General features: G+C 44.6%; 1 protein-coding gene across 1 annotated transcript in view; it reads left to right on the top strand.

The window, feature by feature from the left end:
* Positions 1-19880, top strand: part of REEP3 (receptor accessory protein 3) — a 154893-nt gene that overhangs the window by 94918 nt on the left and 40095 nt on the right. The window contains exon 3 of the mRNA XM_088450486.1: positions 16225-16301. Coding sequence (XP_088306612.1) covers positions 16225-16301 — 77 coding nt within the window. The remainder of the gene's footprint in view (positions 1-16224; positions 16302-19880) is intronic.

Raw genomic sequence — 19880 nt, forward strand, 5'->3', positions numbered from 1 at the left:
GCCTGGCTGTCCGGAGGCACAGAAGGGGGGCTGGCGGTCTGGGGACACAGAAGGAGGGCTGGCTGGGGACAAGAAAGGGGAGAAGGCTGGCTGGGGACACAAAGAAGGGAGGAGCAGGCTGGCTGGGGACATAAAAGGGGTGGCTGGTTGGCTGGGACGTGTGCTATTTTCTGTGGGGGACCAATGTTATTTATCTCTATGGGGAGCATTGTTATTTTTTCTATTGGGGAGCAAAGTGATTTTTTCCCTGCGGGGGGGGGGGGGGGGGGAATGACTGATGGTGTACCATGGAAATTTTAACAGGTATTGCTGTCCCTAATGCTATGGTTATGTTAACGTCATTTATTCATAAGGTAGTCTTTTAACACTCCTCTTATTGTGAGACCACTTTTACTATATTAAGCTTTTTTGTGGAGGGTGGGGCATATTTTATAGGTTCGCACTGGGAGCTCCAGCCCGTTGAAATGGCCCTGCTCCCTGGGCCAGCCTAATGTTCGGTCTGGACTGGTACTGTTGTGTTATGTGTCTATCATAGTTAGTGCCCACTGTATCTCACCGATGCGGAGCTACAGGACCCGTGAGATGATGTGTCATCATCTTGTGAGTCCCTCTCTCTGCTCATGCCCGCCGGCATTCTGGGTGGAGCACTGCAGTGTGAGTACTGGACTGCGTGACTGGTAAGGGGGGAGAGAGTGTGGAGCTGCGCACCTTGGTCCTGATTTTTTTTTTTTTTGGTGGAGAGGGAGGGGGGGGTGGGTGTCACCATGAGATATAGCACTGGGTGACACCAACCCTAGTGACGCCTCTGCATAATATATCTCTCACCACGTGTTCATTTCCCAGGATAAAAGTGAAATAAAGCAATTAGAGGATCCGCCTGAATGGTTATGCCAACTATTTTACTTATCATAAAAAATACTGCATTCCACAGGGGGCGAAGCAGAGGACAGGACCAAAAGATGTCTCCCACCAAACCATAGCCTCTCCAACAATATTGAGAGACGGAGGGCCAGATCTTATCATAAGTTTAGATTTAACTAACAAGATGACATTAGGCAGTATTCTCGAACTCTGTCCACACAGGTAATCTAGCGGGTGCACAGGTGTAGTCATTACTCAGACACATTTTAAAAGCTCCACAGGTGGAGCTAATTATTTCCCTTGTCATTCTGTAAGGGGATCTGGGAAACATTGTTTTGTTTGAGATTCTGAGGACCGAATGTGAGAACCACTGCATTAAGGGCTGCTAATATTTCTTTGGTAACTGGTATTCTGGGTCTTTGTACCAAAAACCTAGCCTATATCCATCTTGTTGCAAGTCAAGTAAATTTGCAAGAACAGACTGCGTAGTTAGCATATACAAAACTTCCTTTCCCTTCTGTGGCCGATATAAATAGCTGTATAGAAATGTGTACAGAAATGGTTCTGCATAAAAACATCACATGTATTGATCCTACACAACATAAACGTTGAGTCCGTTCATTCAGCCCCTGCTCAAGGGCAGTTGTAGAGAGAGGACTGTACGTGGGTTGTAGAGGACTGTACATGGATGTACCTTGTTACATTTGCCATCCATTGGGTGTTTGTAGAAACAGTTGAGTGCTGTTTCTGCTTTTAGGAAAACTCTCAGTAGATTGCTGTTTTGACTGACTCTACCAGGCCTTGAAGGTACATTCAGCAATTTTTACTTGAGATTAGGGGTGTGCACCGGCCACTTTTCGTGTTTTGTGTTTTGGTTTTGGATCTGGATCTTTCTCTGTGTTTTGGATCTGGATTGGTTTTGCCAAAACCACCCTTCCGTGTTTTGGGTTCTGGGTTTTGTGTTTTGGATCTGTATTTTTTTGAAAAAAAGCAAAACGGCTAAAATCACAGAATTTGTAGGTTTTTCTGCTCCTATGCTATTATTAACCTCAATAACCTTAATTTCCACTCATTTCCAGTCTATTCTGAACACCTCACAATAGTGTTTTTATGTCCAAAAGGTTGCACCGAGGTAGCTGGATGACTATACTAAGAGATACGAGTGGGCGGCACAAACACGTGACCCATCTAGGCGTGAAACTGCAGTGGCAGACAGGATGGCAGTTTGAAAAACTAGGCCCCAAACTGTACATAATGCAAAGAAAAAAAAGAGGTGCAAGATGGTATTGTCCTTGGGCCCTCCCACCCACCCTTATGTTGTATAAACAGGACATGCACACTTTAACAATCCAATCATTTCAGCGCCAGGGTCTGCCACACAACTGTGGCTGAAATGATTGGTTCGTTTGGGCCCACACAAAACAAGCTGGCAATTAATCTGTCCCTGCACAAACTGGCTCTACGGAGGCAAGATGTCATCCTCATCCTCCTCATCCATCGATTCCTCACCCTCTTCAGTGTTGTGTACATCCTCATCCTCACAGAGTATTAATTCGTCCCCGCTGGAACCACAGGTCCCTCTGTACGTTCTGGAGGCTGGTCTCCCTGGAAGAGTTGATAATTCATTTTATGAACATCATCTTCTCCACATTTTGTGGAAGCAACCTCCTACGCCTTTCGCTGACAAGGTTCCCGGCTGCACTAAACACTCTTTCGGAGTACACACTGGAGGGGGGGCAACTCAGGTAAAATAGAGCCAGTTTGTACAGGGACCTCCAAATTGCTTCTTTTTCCTGCCAGTACAGGTACGGACTGTCTGACATGCCTACTTGGATGCTGTCACCGATGTAATCCTTTAACAGACAGACGCACGCTTGTCGCTGCTGCTTTGAGGATGCAAGTGCGGCTACAGCCCACAAAATTCACAAAGACAGAAAAAAGTAGAAGAATATTTTTATTGTTTGTGTTGCACACTTTGAGGGTGTCACCACCCTTTAACAGACAGACGCACGCTTGTCGCTGCTGCTTTGAGGATGCAGGTGGAATCTAGACGGGATTTGGAACCGGGGACACACTACCTCCATCAATTGTCTAAATCCCACTGCACTAATGGCGGATACCGGACGCACGTCTAACACCAACATAGCAGTCAAGGCCTCAGTTATACGTTTTGCTTCAGGATGACTGCTGTCGTACTTCATCCTCATCGCTAGGGACTGTTGGAGGGTCAATTGTTTAGTAAAAGTAGTGATGTTCCTACTTCCTCTCTGGGATGATGAACAACTCCCAGCAGCAGCAATAGCACTAGGAGGAAGTGGTTCTTGATCTTTCCCTATTTTATTTTTATCGGAGAAAGTTTGGTCCTCCATTTATGTTATATTGATATATACGTGCGGCTAAAGCGCACACAAACACAGAAAATATTTTTTTATTTTTGCTGGAGAGTAGTGCACTTTGTGGGTTACACCACCCTTTAAGAAATGATCCAGCCGGCTCTTTACTTATGGGACACAGGCGCACGCTTGGCGCTGCTCCTTTGTTGATGCACGTGCAGCCACAGTGCACACAAGTCACAAACACAGAAAATATTTTTTTTTTTGGTTTGGAGTGTACTTTGGGGGTTACAGCACCCTTTAACGGTCAAGCCAGCCGGCCTTTTACTTATGACACAGGCGCACGCTTGGCACTACTTTGTTGATGCACGTGCGGCTACTGCGCACACAATTCACAAACACAGAAAATAATTTTTTTTTTGGTTTGGACTGGAGTGTACTTTGGGGGTTACAGCACCCTTTAACGGTCAAGCCAGCCGGCCCTTTACTTATGACACAGGCGCACGCTTGGCACTACTTTGTTGATGCACGTGCGGCTACTGCGCACACAATTCATAAACACAGAAAATAATTTTTTTTTTGGTTTGGACTGGAGTGTACTTTGGGGGTTACAGCACCCTTTAACGGTCAAGCCAGCCGGCCCTTTACTTATGACACAGGCGCACGCTTGGCACTACTTTGTTGATGCACGTGCGGCTACTGCGCACACAATTCACAAACACAGAAAATATATTATTTTTTTAGCACTTGGGGGGAGCACCCCTGATGGACAGAGCACCCCCTGGACAACACTACAGCACCCCTTTAGGACTGGGACACTGCACAGGACTTTGGAGTGGACACAGCCCCTATGGAGAACTGACTGCACAACACAGTCCAGCCAGCCCCTATGGACTTTGAAGTAGTGGACACAGCCCCTCTTAACAACAGCAGCACAGCACAACACAGCCAGCCCCTATGGACTTTGAAGTAATGGACAACAGCAGCACTACACTGCACTACACTACACAGCCCAGCCAGCCCTAACTCCCACCCTCCCTCTTCACTGTCCACAGCCGAGTGAGAAAATGGGGCCGACGCGGGTACCTTTTATATAGGATCCAAAACCCACGAGACTCGGAAGGCGGGATGATGACGTTTTGCCTCGATTTCAGATCCGAGTCAGGCGGGAAAAGTCGAGCCCGACTCGGATCGGGGGGGGGCTCGGGGGGGTTCGGATTTCAGAAATCCGAACCCGCTCACCCCTACTTGAGATGCAATCATATTTGATGATTTCATTGCATCACGTATGATACACAAAATGTTATAAAAAGCAATTTAGAAAAAAAAAATTAATACGATTTGACCAGATTGCGATTGCAAGAATCTTTATCATGTAGTACTTGAAATAATTGTGTTTACAACTAGGGCATAGTCAGATTGGGTTATCCTAGTCAAGACAAATATTTTTTTGTGCATGCTCAAATTGTGTAATTATGTGCATATAAAATTAGACAATAAAAATGTTTTTATTCGATTTCTCAATTACAATTTATAGAATATTTGTGTTGGACAGTATTATTTATTATTAATACTAATGGTTATAATATTTATTTATATGGCGCCACAAGTGTTATGCAGCAACTTACAAAATATATAAACAAATACGTGACTAAAGACTTACAGTACAATACAATACAATGCAGGACAGGGACATGGATAATATACCTTGCTACATTAGCGACCACAACGCCCACATAAGCAGCAGAGCATAAGCAACCAAGTGGGGAGAAAGAAGTAGATGAAAGTAAAGTAAGGAGAAGCACAAGAGGGTAGAGGGCCCTGCTTTTAAGAGCTTACATTCTGAAGGGGAATGGCAGACAAACAGGTGAGACACAGATGGGGTAGACTGGGAGGAAGGCGCATATAATAATAATTCTATTTATATAGCGCTTTTCTCCCTTAGGACTCAAGGTCGCTTTAGAGACATTAGAAAACATGGTACATTGTACAAGGATTTGGTGTTGCAAAAAAAATTAATTGGCGTGCAGCTTAAAGATCTAGAATAGTTACTGTGCACTTTGGCATTAATACAGCATGGTGAGAAATGACCACCATCCACTCCCCACTGGCTGGTCACTTACATTAATTTGCAGGGTAAACCCATTTACTGCTTTCCAGGAATGTCCAGACAAGAAAATACTGAATGCTATTCAACCCTCCTAGTCTCCCCCATCCCACTGACCTTCTTTTCTTCCCCACCCATCCATTTTCCCCTCTAATGGCGCGTACACACGGTACGATAAAAATGCACGATCTGAACGATAACTGTATCGACTATATCGTTCATATTTTGCTGACCAGCGATGCGCGGGCACGTGTGGACGATAACGATATCGTATATCACCCGTGCATGCAGGCTAACCTGGTCGATATCGACCAGGTTACATAGGGACCCATGATCATTGATTGCGGGTCGCTGGCCCGTCGTTGGTGGTGTGCTGGATGAAAGATAACGATCATCCAGCACACCGGGAAGGTGCAGGGCGATCAGTCAGCGATCTCATTATCGCTGACTGATTGTACCGTGTGTACGCACCATAAGAGCTATTCAATTGTTTTGGGCGTCCGGAGCTCCCGTCAACTATTCAATTAATTTGGGCGCCCATCACTCATCGCTGATTTCTGCTCGCAGCCTCCTGTGGTGTGATATGACATACGCTCCGAGTCAGGCTTTTGGCGCCTTGAGTGCAACACACCTGACTTTTGAGCGCCTTAACTGGCACTTTGCATGGGAGAAGCTGCTTTACTCTGTAAATAGTGTAAGGTAAATGAATCTGATCATACACTATATACTATCTCAGTAGGAATTATTTTCCCTAAATTTTAATGATGCTTAAGTCGTTCTCATGCGCTAATGTTTGCTATAGAACACACAGCTGCAGTGAGGATTTGAAAAACCGCTTTGAATTCTCAATTTGAAAGTGAGGTCAAGGTACAAGGTTTTCTCAAGATAGAATGCCAGCACAATGAGTTTAGCAACAACAGATGGTTTAGTGCTTATATTTCTATACCTGGACAGACTATCTGGAAGCTTTTATAGTACAGTATATACAATTTGTCATTTGCCTATATAATGACAGCAGGCCACTGTTTTATTGGTTTATAGATTTGTCTGAAATGAACTAGCTCACAGGCGCGTCTTCAATTAACTTCTGACTTGTATGGGGCTGATTACAGACTGTGCATGGTCATGCTGAGACTGCTCTATGAGATTTAAATGTCATCAAATGAGTGCCTACAAGGATTGCTCTGAAGAGAAAACCAGACAGACCATGTCCATTTTTTTTCTCAAAGACTTCATATATTTGTTTTAAACGAAAATAACTAGTCTTGAAGTAGAAGGTTTAATATGAAGAAGGAAAAAACACCATCATGGGGCCAGATGTACTAAGCTCTGAAAAGTGATAAACCACCAGCCAATCAGCTCCCAACTGTCATTTTTTTTAAACACAGCCTGTAACATGACAGTTGGGAGCTGAGTGGCTGGTCATTTATCACTCTCCAGTTTATCACTTTTCAGAGCTTATTACATCTCCCCCTATGTGCTATTAACCAGAGGCAGATTTTCCAAAAGGCAATTTAAGCAGCCGCCTAGGGCCCAGCGGGTCCCAAGGGGCCCGTGGCCGGGCCGCACAAATCTAGATGGCAGGAATCCATTCCTCTATAAACATTTCCCGGAGGAGCACAGCGCAAACCGATGTCACGCGGACCTGCCCCACACTCCCACAGTGTTTGCACTGTAGTCTTCTTCAGTGCCTTGGAGGGAGAGAGGGGGGGGGGGAGTGGCTGACCAGCTCCAGCCGGCCCCACTGGGGGGTCCTGCACCCTACGCCAGATTAGTGGGGGCACAGGGCAGAGTACTCCCGGGCCCCCTCTCTCAGCGGGCCCCCCTGCCCAGAGCTGCACCGACCAAACTCTGTCAGGATGTCTCACCGCAGCACCGCCAGCGCAGGACTCTGGGTCAGTTCTTGGCCAGCGCTGCTGAAGGGGACAAATGTCCCCCATATACGCAGTTTCCTTGGCTCCCACATCTCAGCCATCCTACTCTTCCTCACAGATTATAGTAGTCATAGCCGCCACCCGCGCTGCGGCCGGGCAGAGAAGGAGGAAGTGGGACTACTTGGGAGAGCAGCTCTGCTGCTGAGGGGAGCTAGTAAGAGGACAGGGGCTGCCTACAAATGGTGACAGTGCCCACCAGCGCGCTGCCAGGCTGAGGAGCAGACAGGTGAGCACCCATGCAAAGTAGACACCCCGCTGGAGGTCGGGGGGTGTGTGTGTGTGTGTGGGGGGGGGGGTGTGTGCGCGCGCGTGCGGGTTGTTTGTTTCCAGCACCCACCTGCTATAGTCTGTGGGGTGAGGGGGGGGGGGGGGGTTGTCTGGCTGTATAATAAATAAGTCTGTGTCAGTAAGTGGTGTATGTCAGTAAGTGGTGTCTGTGTTAGTAAGTGTGTTTGTGTCAGTAAGGGGTATCTATCGGTATGTGTGTATAATAATGTGGCAATAAGTGGTGTCAAAGGGAACCTTTCAGTTTTTGGTATCTGTGTCAATAAGTGTGTGTGTCAGTAAGTGGTAATGGTCACTTACTGACACATACATGGTCTGTGTTAGTAAGCAGTATCTGTGCTAGTAAGAGGTGCCTGTGTAAGTAAGTGTGTCTGTTAGAAAGTGGCATCTGTTAGTAAATGTATCAAGGTCCGTAAGGGGTTTGTGTCAGAAATTGGTAACTGTCAGTATGAGGTTTCCGTGTCAGTGAGGCAGTGTGTGTGTGTGCAGCTACAGTATGGGGGCAGTGTGTGTGTGTGTGTGACTATGGCGGTAGTCTGTGTGCACGGCTATGAGGGCAGTGTGTGTTCACAGTTGTGGGGGCAGTGTGTGCGTGTGGCGCTATGGGGCAGTGTGTGTGTGTGTGTGTGTGTAAAATTGCAAGCAGTTGAAGTAGGGCCCCAAAATGAGAGAGAGAGAGAGATTGAGAGAGAGAGAAATTGAGAGAGAGATTTTATTAGAAAGTTGCATTAATTGATATAGTGTTGGAAAGCTCCACAGCACTTTTTACAGTTATGAACAAACAGCCATTAAACAAGACTAGATATTAATAAGCAAAGAAGTAAGAGGACATCCTGCTCACAATATGTTGAAAAGTAGTAGTGTGATACATGAGGTTGACAGCATATTGGGCCAGTCAGATTTACAATGATAGACCCCAGTGATCGCACTGAGCCAAAAAAAAATGTGGGTCCCAGGGACCCCTCACTTTAAAATATTGGGGTCCTACCTGACCTTTTCTGGGTCCCATCTAAATTGAGGTTTTCTGTAAATCGAACAATTTAGCAGCTACAGCCCATAAAACATGTAGTAGATGACATTGACCCGGTAGGAAAAAACAAACACATTGGCCCAAATGGGAAAAAAACCAAACACATTGGCCCACACAGGAAGAAAAAAAACCACCAAACACATTGGCTAAATAGAAAAAAAATAAACACTGGCCCAAACCGTAAAAGCTAAAAAAAAAAAACACATTTACCCCCACAGGATCCTGACGAAAAAACATAAATACAAGTTCTGAAATGTTGATATTATACAGGCTCCATGTGAATTTCTTACAAGGTCGTCTGAGTGCCACCTCTCAAATATTGCAATTGATGCGGATACTGCTTTAGGTACACCACGAGGAGGGCACCGGACGCGGCTGCATTTGGACACAGCCAGGGAGTGCCGGCTTCCATTAATAAATATATATATATATATATATATATATATATATTAGGGATGTGCAGGCTCGGATAGGTTCGAGTTTGCACGTGGAGTTCGGATTTTTCCCTCCAAAAAAACGGAACTCAGAACGAGGCAAAACGTCATCTTACATGGACGAACATCATCATTCCTGGACAAAAGACCAGGAATGATGATGTTCGTCCATGTAAGATGACGTTTTGCCTCGTTCTGAGTTCCGTTTTTTTGGAGGGAAAAATCCGAACTCCACGTGCAAACTCGAACCTATCCGAGCCTGCACATCCCTAATATATATATATTATAACAGTGTGTTGGGACAACTCTATATTCTTACTAGGGCCCGGCAGCAGTGACATCAGATTGTCTCCCTGTCATTACTGCGCCTGCTGCGGTGAACTCTACATTGGTGTGCTGAGCTGTCTCGGGAGCTTCTGTGCACACCACGCGCTTCGCATGGCTGTCGCTCTATAACGACAGGCAGTCAATCACTCCATGCTGCTGGGACAGCGAGTATGGGCAGCTGTCGGCAATTCTCCCTCCCCTGCTGCAGACACTACTGGTGGCCCTGGGTGCTGGTCCCAGTGTCCTACTGCAGCCGCTCCGCCTTGAGCTGGCTTTGAGCACCATTCGCCCGCTCACCAAACTCCCACCTGCTACCCGCTTAGGTGTTACACTTGCTGGAGGTCTTCACTCCAGGTGCAGGGGCAGTGTCACATGGGGCCATGGAGCCGCATGTCCCTGTAGTGATGCTGCACGGTCCAGTAAGGTGCCAAAGAGGAGTGGCCCGACTCTGCCTCTGCTTTTTATTGACTGCAGCCGGGCCAGGAACATCAATCGTTTAATAAGGAGCTAGAGATTGGCCGCTGCGGAGCGCGTCCCCTGAGGGCCCACCCACTTTGAAGAAGGGTAAAATACGCACTATAGCTCGTATTTGCGATCACTGATACCCCATAAGATTTAGCTAGATCAAATCCTAACAGAATAAGCCGTACACTAATATATATGTAAACCATGCCCACTTTCTGACCAACCACAGCTCATTTTATGATAAAGCCCCATCCTCTTCTTCATAAGCCCTGCCCCTTTCAATGTCCCCAAATTGGTACACCTAAGAGGTATGCAATGAGAACAAGTGCTTAATTGGGCTGTAGATCCAATTACACACAACTGTATTTTGACTCATTCGCTTTTTGTACCTATAGAAAAAGAGTAGGTGGAACCTGAAATTAATAATGACAGGAAGCAAATAGGAGCATAAGAAGCGCTTAGAGAAGGGCTGGCTTAGGGAGCAGATGAGGTGGTGGGGTCTTGGCGTGATACCATATTGATGATCCTGTAAAGTACTAATATATTATAGAAATGGAGCTTCCACATTTGAAAAAAACTGAAACGACTGTTGCTGGTTACCTATATAGCGCCAGCATATTACGTTGCGCTTTACAATTGTGCACAAACAGTAATAAAACAAAACTGGATAATGACAGCCAGACATAGAGGCAATAGAGCCCTGCCCGCAAGCATTGACACACAAAGATAGGTCCAGCCAGGTTGCAGAGGTTCTTGGTGGCCTGTATTATCCAGTCACACAAGTATGTATAGTCTGTGTAGTACTATGTGATACGTCAGTGTATCCATAGTCAAAAACCTAAAAATTCACAAGTTGTTTTAATAGTTTGTTGCAGAATCTTTGAAGACTTTTTGTAGCTTTGTGAGTGACTTTCATGTTTGTTTCATATAAATCCTTTATCGTATTACATAAATTAGAACACACACTTGCGGACCTCCCTTAACATATTGCTTTTCTATACCTGTCAAAGGGTCACACGACAGTAGACAAAACTGGAGAATTGGTTTTACCTATCTCGCTGGTCATTAGTGGAACTGAAAGCTGAAAGGGGCCTATCCACTAGGCGACCTGAAAGACTGAACGTCTAGTGTTCAGAACTTCAGGTCGCCGAGGTGCGGTGCCCGCACAGAACAGCGTTCACTGAACGTCAATAAGTGCAGGATCCCGACCTTCTATCTCTGAACATGCCGAACCTGACGAGCATCGTCAGGTTGACGGGCACGTTCAGTAGATAGTCGGGGTCGGCAAGGACCCAGCATGCGTGCGCATCGCTGGTCCTTGCCAGCTATCCATTACACGACTTTGTGAACAATGCGACCAAAACCTCCTGGTATTTGTGGGATTGTTCACAAAGTCATGTAATGGATAGGCCCCTGAAGACTGGCGATATTTGTTACTATATTGCCTTGATTCATTTATTTTAGATCACAGTAATCAACAGAAGATTGTCAACCTCATCACCACAGATTAAAAAATAGTTCCGGCAGTTGAAGCTGTAAAGCCTACGACTGAGCTGATGGCTATGAGACACCACAGCTTTTGGTTGTGAAACTGTTAAATGTAGGTGTTGACTATGACAACGACACACCAGATTTGATCTGACATTGCAGTTAATTCATTTTAAACATGACCCATTGGCAATCAGTCTGAAGATATCTGCGGCACAATAAAAGGTTGGTGGGTGACTGCTTTAGCAAGAAGCACATGACATGAGTGACAGGACATTTAAATATAAATGGGATTCCTTAGCTCAAGGAAGGATTATCGACCAGCATGTCTTGCTTCTGTTTGAATTATTATTACAGCGAAATTGCTGGTGTTTGCCACGTACTTGGGAATGTTGTCTTTTCATCATCCTCATTGCAAGATAAACTCCTATGTACGTTTCTTCCATTTACTTTCATTTCTCAATAACTGAGAAGATGGGTTCATTTTTAAATGTGGCACATACATGTACGTTCCTACTGTTCGGTTATGGACAGCTCCTAGATGATCTGCGAGCTGTGATGGTAAAGGGGAATAAGGTCCTGCCATAGGTTATTTAGTTTTGTAGCTGGAGCGTGTAAAATGGAAAGTTTTCTATGCTGTGATACAGGGCAAACCTATTCCCTACAATTGAGGTGCAATTTATAGCTTTTGTAGAAATGATTGTAATAAAAGACTAATAATTGTTTCACAATGGGCAGATGTCAGGTCACTATTAGTATTTTTCATGTGAGGTAGAACTTGTTTTCCAGCTATAGATATGTTTTGTAAAGATAATATACCAGCATGTGGCAGGACTACCAGCACTGCACGGATGTGGCCACTATGGGGACCCAAAGTTAGAGGGGCTCGACATAATTCCAGCCCCCACCACCACTCAGCTGGGAAGACTGGAGGGGAGGTAGTTGAAATCTCGGCTGTTTGTATGTCGGCGCTCAGAATGTCGCTGCCGGAATCATGATGCCAGCATCCCGAAGGTAGTATTAGGGTTGGAGGGTTAGAGTTAGGCACTGGGGGGGAGGATTAGGGTTAGACACTAGTGAGGGAGGGTTAGGGTTAGGCACTGGGGGGAGGGTTAGGGTTAGACACTAGGGGGGGAGGGTTAGGGTTAGGCACTAAGGGTCGAGGATTAGGGTTAGACACTAGGGGGGGAGGGTTAGGCAATAGGGGGAGGGTTAGGGTTAGGCACTAGGGGGGAGGATTAGGGTTAGACACTAGGGGGGAGGGTTAGGGTTAGGCACTAGGGGGGAGGGTTAGGGTTAGGCACAAGGGGGGAGGGTTAGGGTTAGGCACTAGGGGGGAGGGTTAGGGTTAGGCACTAAGGGGGAGGTTAGGTTTAGGATGCGGGTAGTGAGGGTGAGGATACTTACCGACAGGTGTTGGTATCCTAACCCTGTCAGGATGCCGGCGTAGGGATTCTGACTGCTGGCATCCTGTATCCAACCCGACTGGAGGCCTCCTCTGAACATGTGCAGTGGCTCCCCACTCGTTCTTTCTCAGCCACTTTAGAGAGCAGAGCTGGGGGACCTGGGGCCTGGTGATGTACAGTTCATCCCCTGGTCTTGTCAGTTTTATCTCTTGCATTTGCTTCCTTTTTATTAAAATGACACATCCATAAGACAAATTTCAGCACATGATTTGTTCCATGAATATTTTATTACTAAGAGCAGAGTATGTGAAATTTGTGCTTTTAAACAGTGCTAGGTAATAGATTTTTAAATAATTAAACAGGCAATCGAGCCATCAAAGTAGGACCGCTTTCTGATAGCCTAGATTTATTTTCACTGCGAGTTAAATATTTAAATGTTTTTTGTCTTCTCCATGTTTTTAGATTTTTTTTTTTTTTTTTTTCCACAATTAAATATCTGCACAATGCACCAATATAAGTTTTATTTAATCATGTAACACTGGACCAATTTACCAGCATCTCGATGCTATTATGTGTAATGGCTAATCATGTGATTTGACAAGCATATGGTTGCATTTCTTTCAGTCAGTAAAGGGGCCTATCCATTACCCGACTTTGAACAATCTGACCAAAACCAGGAGGTTTTGGTCGCATTGTTCACAAAGTCGGGTAATGGATAGCCGGCAAGGAAAAGCGATGCGCGTGCAGGCTGGGTCCTTGCCGACCCCGACTTTCTACTGAACATGCCCGTCAACCTGACAACGCTCATCAGGTTCGGCGTGTTTAGAGGTAGGACGTCTGACTTCTCTACTGAATGACGTTCAGTGAATGCCATTCAGTGCGGGCACCGCACCTCGGTGACCTGAAGCCTAGATGTTCAGACTTTCAGGTCGCCTAATGGATAGGCACCTTAACAGGGTGGGAAAAATCATTATGATCTCATAACCTTAAGCTCCCTTATCACTGAGGACAGATCATGGCTCAAAATTGCCCGTACAGTCCTAACCACATACAAAACAGGCGTGGTATAAAATCTAGACATTTAACGTGTCAAATATCGACATTGTGAATGTCAGTGATGCGTTTTCCCATTGACTTGTCCACTATACCTACCCTTAAAATCCGCTGTCAACACTCTGTCATGATGTCAACATGGTGATATATATATATATATATATATATATATATGTGTGTGTGTGTGTGATTAATTTTCAGTATACAATCTCTTGTGTTGGCAGAAAATGTCATCCTCTGTTGTGTTTTGGAATTGTCTTTAGGACCCCTTGTGTCTGTACAAGAGCCTTCCACTTGTACAGCATTTGGGGCTCCTTTTGATATACCCCTAGACCAAATGGCTCCAAATTATCTTGAGAATGAATTGAATAGAATGTGAAGTCACCGGCTAGTGACCATGATAGCTGTGTAGCGGAGACAGTTTGATTTGTGCATGGTGAGGGTAAACCACTAAATCTGAGACCTTGTATATTGTTCTTATATACTTTGAATAAGTTTTAGTGCTGAAATGTAAATGGACCACAAGCCGGTGCTGAAGAACAGTAGATAGTTGTGCATTTTGTATGGGCAACTTTGTCGCAAAGCAGCTTTTCGACTTCAGTGTGTTCTAAGGAAGCCATCTACTAACATTACATATTTGCACAGAATAAAACTGTAATTTGTATAATCTGTTTTACATGCTAAGAAATCTAATGATATCCTTTGTGTTAGGCAATCACTACTAAAAGAGCACACATCTTACATGTATTCAGTGGGATGTAGTCAGGAATCCAGCGTCGAAATGCCGTCCGCCGGCCTCCCGACAGTGAAATCCCGTGTCTAAATACCGACGCCTATCACTAGCCCCACGCCGAAATCCCGTCACCCAGCATACCGAACATAGCTAAGCCGAGCGTCGGGAGGCTATATCCGCGCGCGGGGGGGGGGGTTAGGTTTAGAGACTCCCGGGGGTCTTAAGGTTTGGCACCACCCTGGGAGGGTTAGGATCAGGCTAGGGGAAGGGGGTGATAGCGTCAGGCACACCCGGGGGAGGTGAGGTAGACACCCCCCGGGAGGGTTAGGTTTAGGGTGTGGGGAGGGGGGGTTCAGTTTAGGCACCCCTGGGAGGGTTAGGGGTCTTGCTTACCTCTGTCGGGATCTTCATGTGTCGGCCTTCCAGAGTCGATATTTCATCTGCCGTGCTTAGGTCCGGCGGTAATGCATCCCATTCCGTATCTTAAAGTTCTGATCTTTTGTTTGTCTGTTGCGGAGTCACAGTTCTGGCAATCCAGAATATATAAGCTTGTACCAATTACATTCTGGGGCTCCTCATCATGCGTGTGTGACTGGCAGGGCCGGCATACAATCTGACTGTTTGTTCTACCTTATAGGCGCTTTTATGTGTATTGTTTTTCAGCTTTAATATTTATAATTTTACTTTTGTCCCTGAAAAATAGTTTTTTGTTCTCTTTACAGATGAGGTGACCATGCATAAATATGGTTGTAGGGGGACTTTATTAAATATTATGTTATGCTTTTACCTATAAAGAAAAACAACTGTTGCACTCAACTCCTGTACATTTTGTCTGTATTGTTACACACAGGATATTAAACTAGAAACCGTTACAGGGCAACACAACCCTCTTTTTCTAAATTCTGATCGATCTATGAATTATAAAAATCGCTTGCAAATTATTATTTACAATGACATTTTTTTATGTAGGAAAATAAACGTGTTAAAAATACTGTTTAAAAAATGTTGCTTAATTGGGTTTAGCTCAGGTGAAAGCCCGTAATATAATATTTATAGGCGGATGCTATCGGCATACTTTCGTGTTTTGGGACCCCCCATCTTTTGCATTACACTTTCTGTATGTCACTAGACCATATCGCCGCGCTCTTGTATTGTTAGTTGTCCCACATTAATGAGATTGATAGGATGATTTTTGGGAACAGATTTTGGAATTACATGAAAGTCATTCTTGTGAATAACAGGTTTTGGTAGAAAGTTTGAGAACCTCTTTTATAGAACCTACAAAAAGGCCTGTAAAATATGTTATTTATACAGTGCTGTCCTTTAATGTTTGCCATAGAAAAATAAAAATATAATATAATAAAATGGGGTTTGTGGGGCTTTGAATGTTGCCTCACTCTACTTGTGTGCCAGAGAATTTAGGTGACTGTATTAAATGAATTTGAAAAATAGTAGATTCTTTTAATGGTTTAATCTCTAACTTGTATGTCACAAAGAAGGAAGTATATGGTATATATGGTTTTAAAACTGATTTTTCCAGCAATAGTAGACCTATGCATGTAAATTAATGTACGTTGTAATTTGTGTTTCTCTTTTTATACTATTAATGTTAGATTTTTCTAAATGGTGTGACACTTGCACTGGAATGCATATGAATCATGTTGAAAGTAGAACACATTAATTTTAGTTGCGTAGCTCACACCATTACGTTATAATAGAAATAGAACATGCTCCACAAAAATGTTACCTTGTGTTTTTTTTTTTTTAGGTACGGTGGATGATGTATTGGATTGTCTTTTCCCTTTACACTGTAATGGAAACATTAGCAGATTTAACAATATGCTGGTAAGTATTAATTACTTTCTAAACCTGTTAAATACATACAGTATTATAGTACTGTAAAATTTATTGGTGTGTAGTGTAGTCATGTTGAATATGTTTACAATATAGTATTACATCTTTAGTTTGGAATTCCCTACTGAACATAGACAGACACACACACACACACACTTTCTTGCTTATTATATAGTTTTTTTTTTATGCACGACCAGAGTTTTCTACCTAGCTCCACCGAATTTGGCATGGTGGTGTAGCTTGACAGGATTAGTTTTTTTTTCCTAGGTTTGAACTTTGTCAGGGCCACATACAGACAATCCCATAAAACCGGACCGTTCTGAGGGGCTGGTTGTATACAGTGTCACTCTGGCAGACTCATGAGCAGCACAGCACTCGATACATTCAGACTGTGGCAGACAACATTCTAATTAATCCACAATCTTTGATCCTGGCAAAGTTTAGCATATGGAGATTACAAACTGCAGGGGAGATTGATCGCAGCCACACAGTGCCACCGTGGGCAGGCCCCCTTCTGTCCGGGAACGGCACTCCAGTCCTGGCATTCCCTGCTAGACATGGTCTTCAATGTTGGTCTGCAGAGTGATTTCAGAGGGTGATTCAGCTGCGATAGGGATCACGCCGATTCCTGATTATTGGGAATATGCGCATCCTCCTGACCTGTACTGTGCATGTGCAGTACGGGTCTGCAACCCTGCACGCAATCTGGCAGCAGACTATCGGTGATTTACAGTCTGCTGCCGTTTCTGGGCATGGAGTGGGTGGCGACGGCCTCAGTTTCCCAAAATGGAGGCGTGTCACCGCCATTGAGGGGGAGTGGAGAGGCCAGGATCTCCGTCAGTTGACTGTTATTTCCTGGCCTCTTTTACTCATCTGCGGTGGATGGCTTGGGCAACCCCATGGTCACTCAGCCAGCTGGTGGGATTGCAGATGATCCAATGCTGCGTCACTTGATGCAGCACAGATCAGTAATGCATGCAGAAGGTGTAACGCCTCCTGCTGCATTACCATATTACAGCTAACCTGTTAGCAACTGCGATCGCATATCCGTCCACAGATGAACCCCTAAGCCAAAAGTTTGTTATTGAGAAATTCAGAAAAAAAATGTAGTGAAGTAAATTGTGCTAACCTGTCATCTTTAGGTTTGGTTATATAGTGATGGACAGGTTTGTGCTTCTGTTTGTGCACATATTTACATTACATTGACCATAAAGAATTAGATTTGGTGCTGGACCACCAACCTGAGGCACCCGTGCAAGTGTCCTGAGGAACCCTTGCAAGTTGGGGTGCCTCGGCGCACAGTTTGGGAACCACTGCACTAGACCAATAAGAGCCAATTGAATACTGTAGTTCAGTGATGCATGTAAAAGGAACCTTACTTCAGTGAAGCCACTTTATTAGCCTGGTTTGATGGATTACAGAAAGCCCATTCCTCATATGTATATACTCTGTAAATAGTGGATACATTTTCAGATGTTTGACATTTTTTTGCATGCCATTGTATATATGTATGCGAGTGCTATAAATTGCATTTTCTCCTTACCACAAAAGGATGAAGACAAAATACTGAAGGAATCATAATTTTTTTTAGACCGTTTATTTAACAATTCATAAATAGTCTCGAACGCCATCTATGGCTTCTCTACATCTGGTTGTCATATATACACATTTATGACTTGTGTGCTATTAAGTTGATGCTTAAGTAGACTGTTTATTTTATGGTCTACAAGTAGGGATTTATTGCTGTTCTAAGATGACTCCTTTTGTCCCCTGGTAATACTCTGGCGCAAGCCATAAGTGGTCATGCTTTTCAATGGGGCGCTAAATTGAATGTTTATTATGGCCACTCACATTGGACATTGATCTTGGTGCTTGGAATGAATGGCACATTTTCCAGCTTTAGCGACCATACTGAGACCAAACTCCTTGGCCTGGCCATTTGCATATTGAACACAGATGATGCAGGTTGAGTGGTTAGTCCGTCCAGACTCATGGGTGGGCATATTGGATGAGATCCATCTGTAAAGTACTGTACCTGTGTTAAGGGGACCGAACACTTCTGCAATTTTTTCAGGTCTATCCGTGTATTTGGAAGTTATCTGCACACAAAGATCAATAGCAGTCATCTTATGATTGCATTTACTAATATTACCAATTGTGATTGGATTACCTTCGAGCCCACATACTCTGTAGTGCTTTACAAGTTAGCAATATAACACGACTGAGCATTAACAAGAGTGGTAAAGTCCTGCTTACCTTTATACACAATATATATATATATATATATATATTATATATATGTGTGTTGAAACTTGCGTTTGATACATAGGGTTAAGTGCCACTTATTACATATTGATGCAGCCAGATAGCAATGGGAAAATGTGCTTGATAACATTGTCATCTAGTCAGGGGTCAGAGTATTTTTGAATATGGAAGGATAGTCTAATTTTAGCTAAATATGTAGAGTGGTGGTTATCTGGTAGAATGGCCATGGGCGGTTGAGAAGATTGAGTTTGAGAAGTCTACCTAATGAGGTGAGTTGTCAGGGAAAATCTTGAGAAACACTAAAGGAGTGGTTTGGCAATCGTGATGACAACCAGAATAGGACGGTGTCTTGCAGTGGATTTAGTTAATAGACCGGCGGACGCAATGCTACCGGTCTAAATCCCGACACGACCTGCTCGACAAGGGATTTAAGATAGGCGTCCAAATGCCGACGCCTATCTTAATCCCGACCACCGGAACACCGACCCCCGCCATCCCGATTCTCCTCTGACTGGTAAGTATAACTTTTAGCCCGGGGATGGGGGGGTTAGGTTTAGGGACCTCCGGGGGGACTTAGGGTTAGGCAAACCCCCGGGGAAGGCGGGTTAGGTACTAGGGGGGGAGGTTAGGGTTAGGCACCCCCTCGGGAGGGTTAGGATCAGGGTGCGGGGAGGGGGGGTTTAGGGTTAGGCACTAGGAGGGGAGGTTAGGGTTAGGCACCCCTAAGGGGAGGGTTAGAGTTGGGAGGAGGGTGAGAGGAGGGCTACGGGACTTGCCAACGCCCATCGGCTATTGAGCCACCGGTATTTCAATCCCATTCCGTCTTGAAGACCTGGGAAATATATGTATGAGAGAGCGTGGTCAACCATGTCATGCAGCAGAGGGGTCCAAGAGAATTAGAAGCCTTAAGTTTTAGCTGTGATCAAATCGTTGCCCACTTTAGTCGGTGCAGTGTCTGTGCACTGTTGGGAAACAGTTGTACTGAGGAAGGTCAAATAGGTTGTGGCAGGAAGCAATGCATATGAGGCAAATGTAGGCAAGCTTCCAAAGAAACTTGGAGGGGTATGGGATTTGAGAGATGCAATGATGATCTGCGGGAAGGTTTGGTTCGGCAGTTTTTTTTTTTTTTTTTATATTACCACAGACTATATTACCACAGACTAATTACGGCATGCTTGAATAATTGTGGAAAGATACCAGTTTGGGGATAGAGGTTAACAGTTGTTAGTTAAGCCAGGGGTGAGCACAGGAGACAGCAATAGACTGATTTGTGAAGGAATAGGGTCTAGTGGGCTGGTTGTACAG

This window comes from Taudactylus pleione, unplaced genomic scaffold (genome assembly GCF_031769625.1).
Source record: "Taudactylus pleione unplaced genomic scaffold, aTauple2 ptg000518l, whole genome shotgun sequence".
NCBI classification, from domain to species: Eukaryota; Metazoa; Chordata; class Amphibia; order Anura; family Myobatrachidae; genus Taudactylus; species Taudactylus pleione.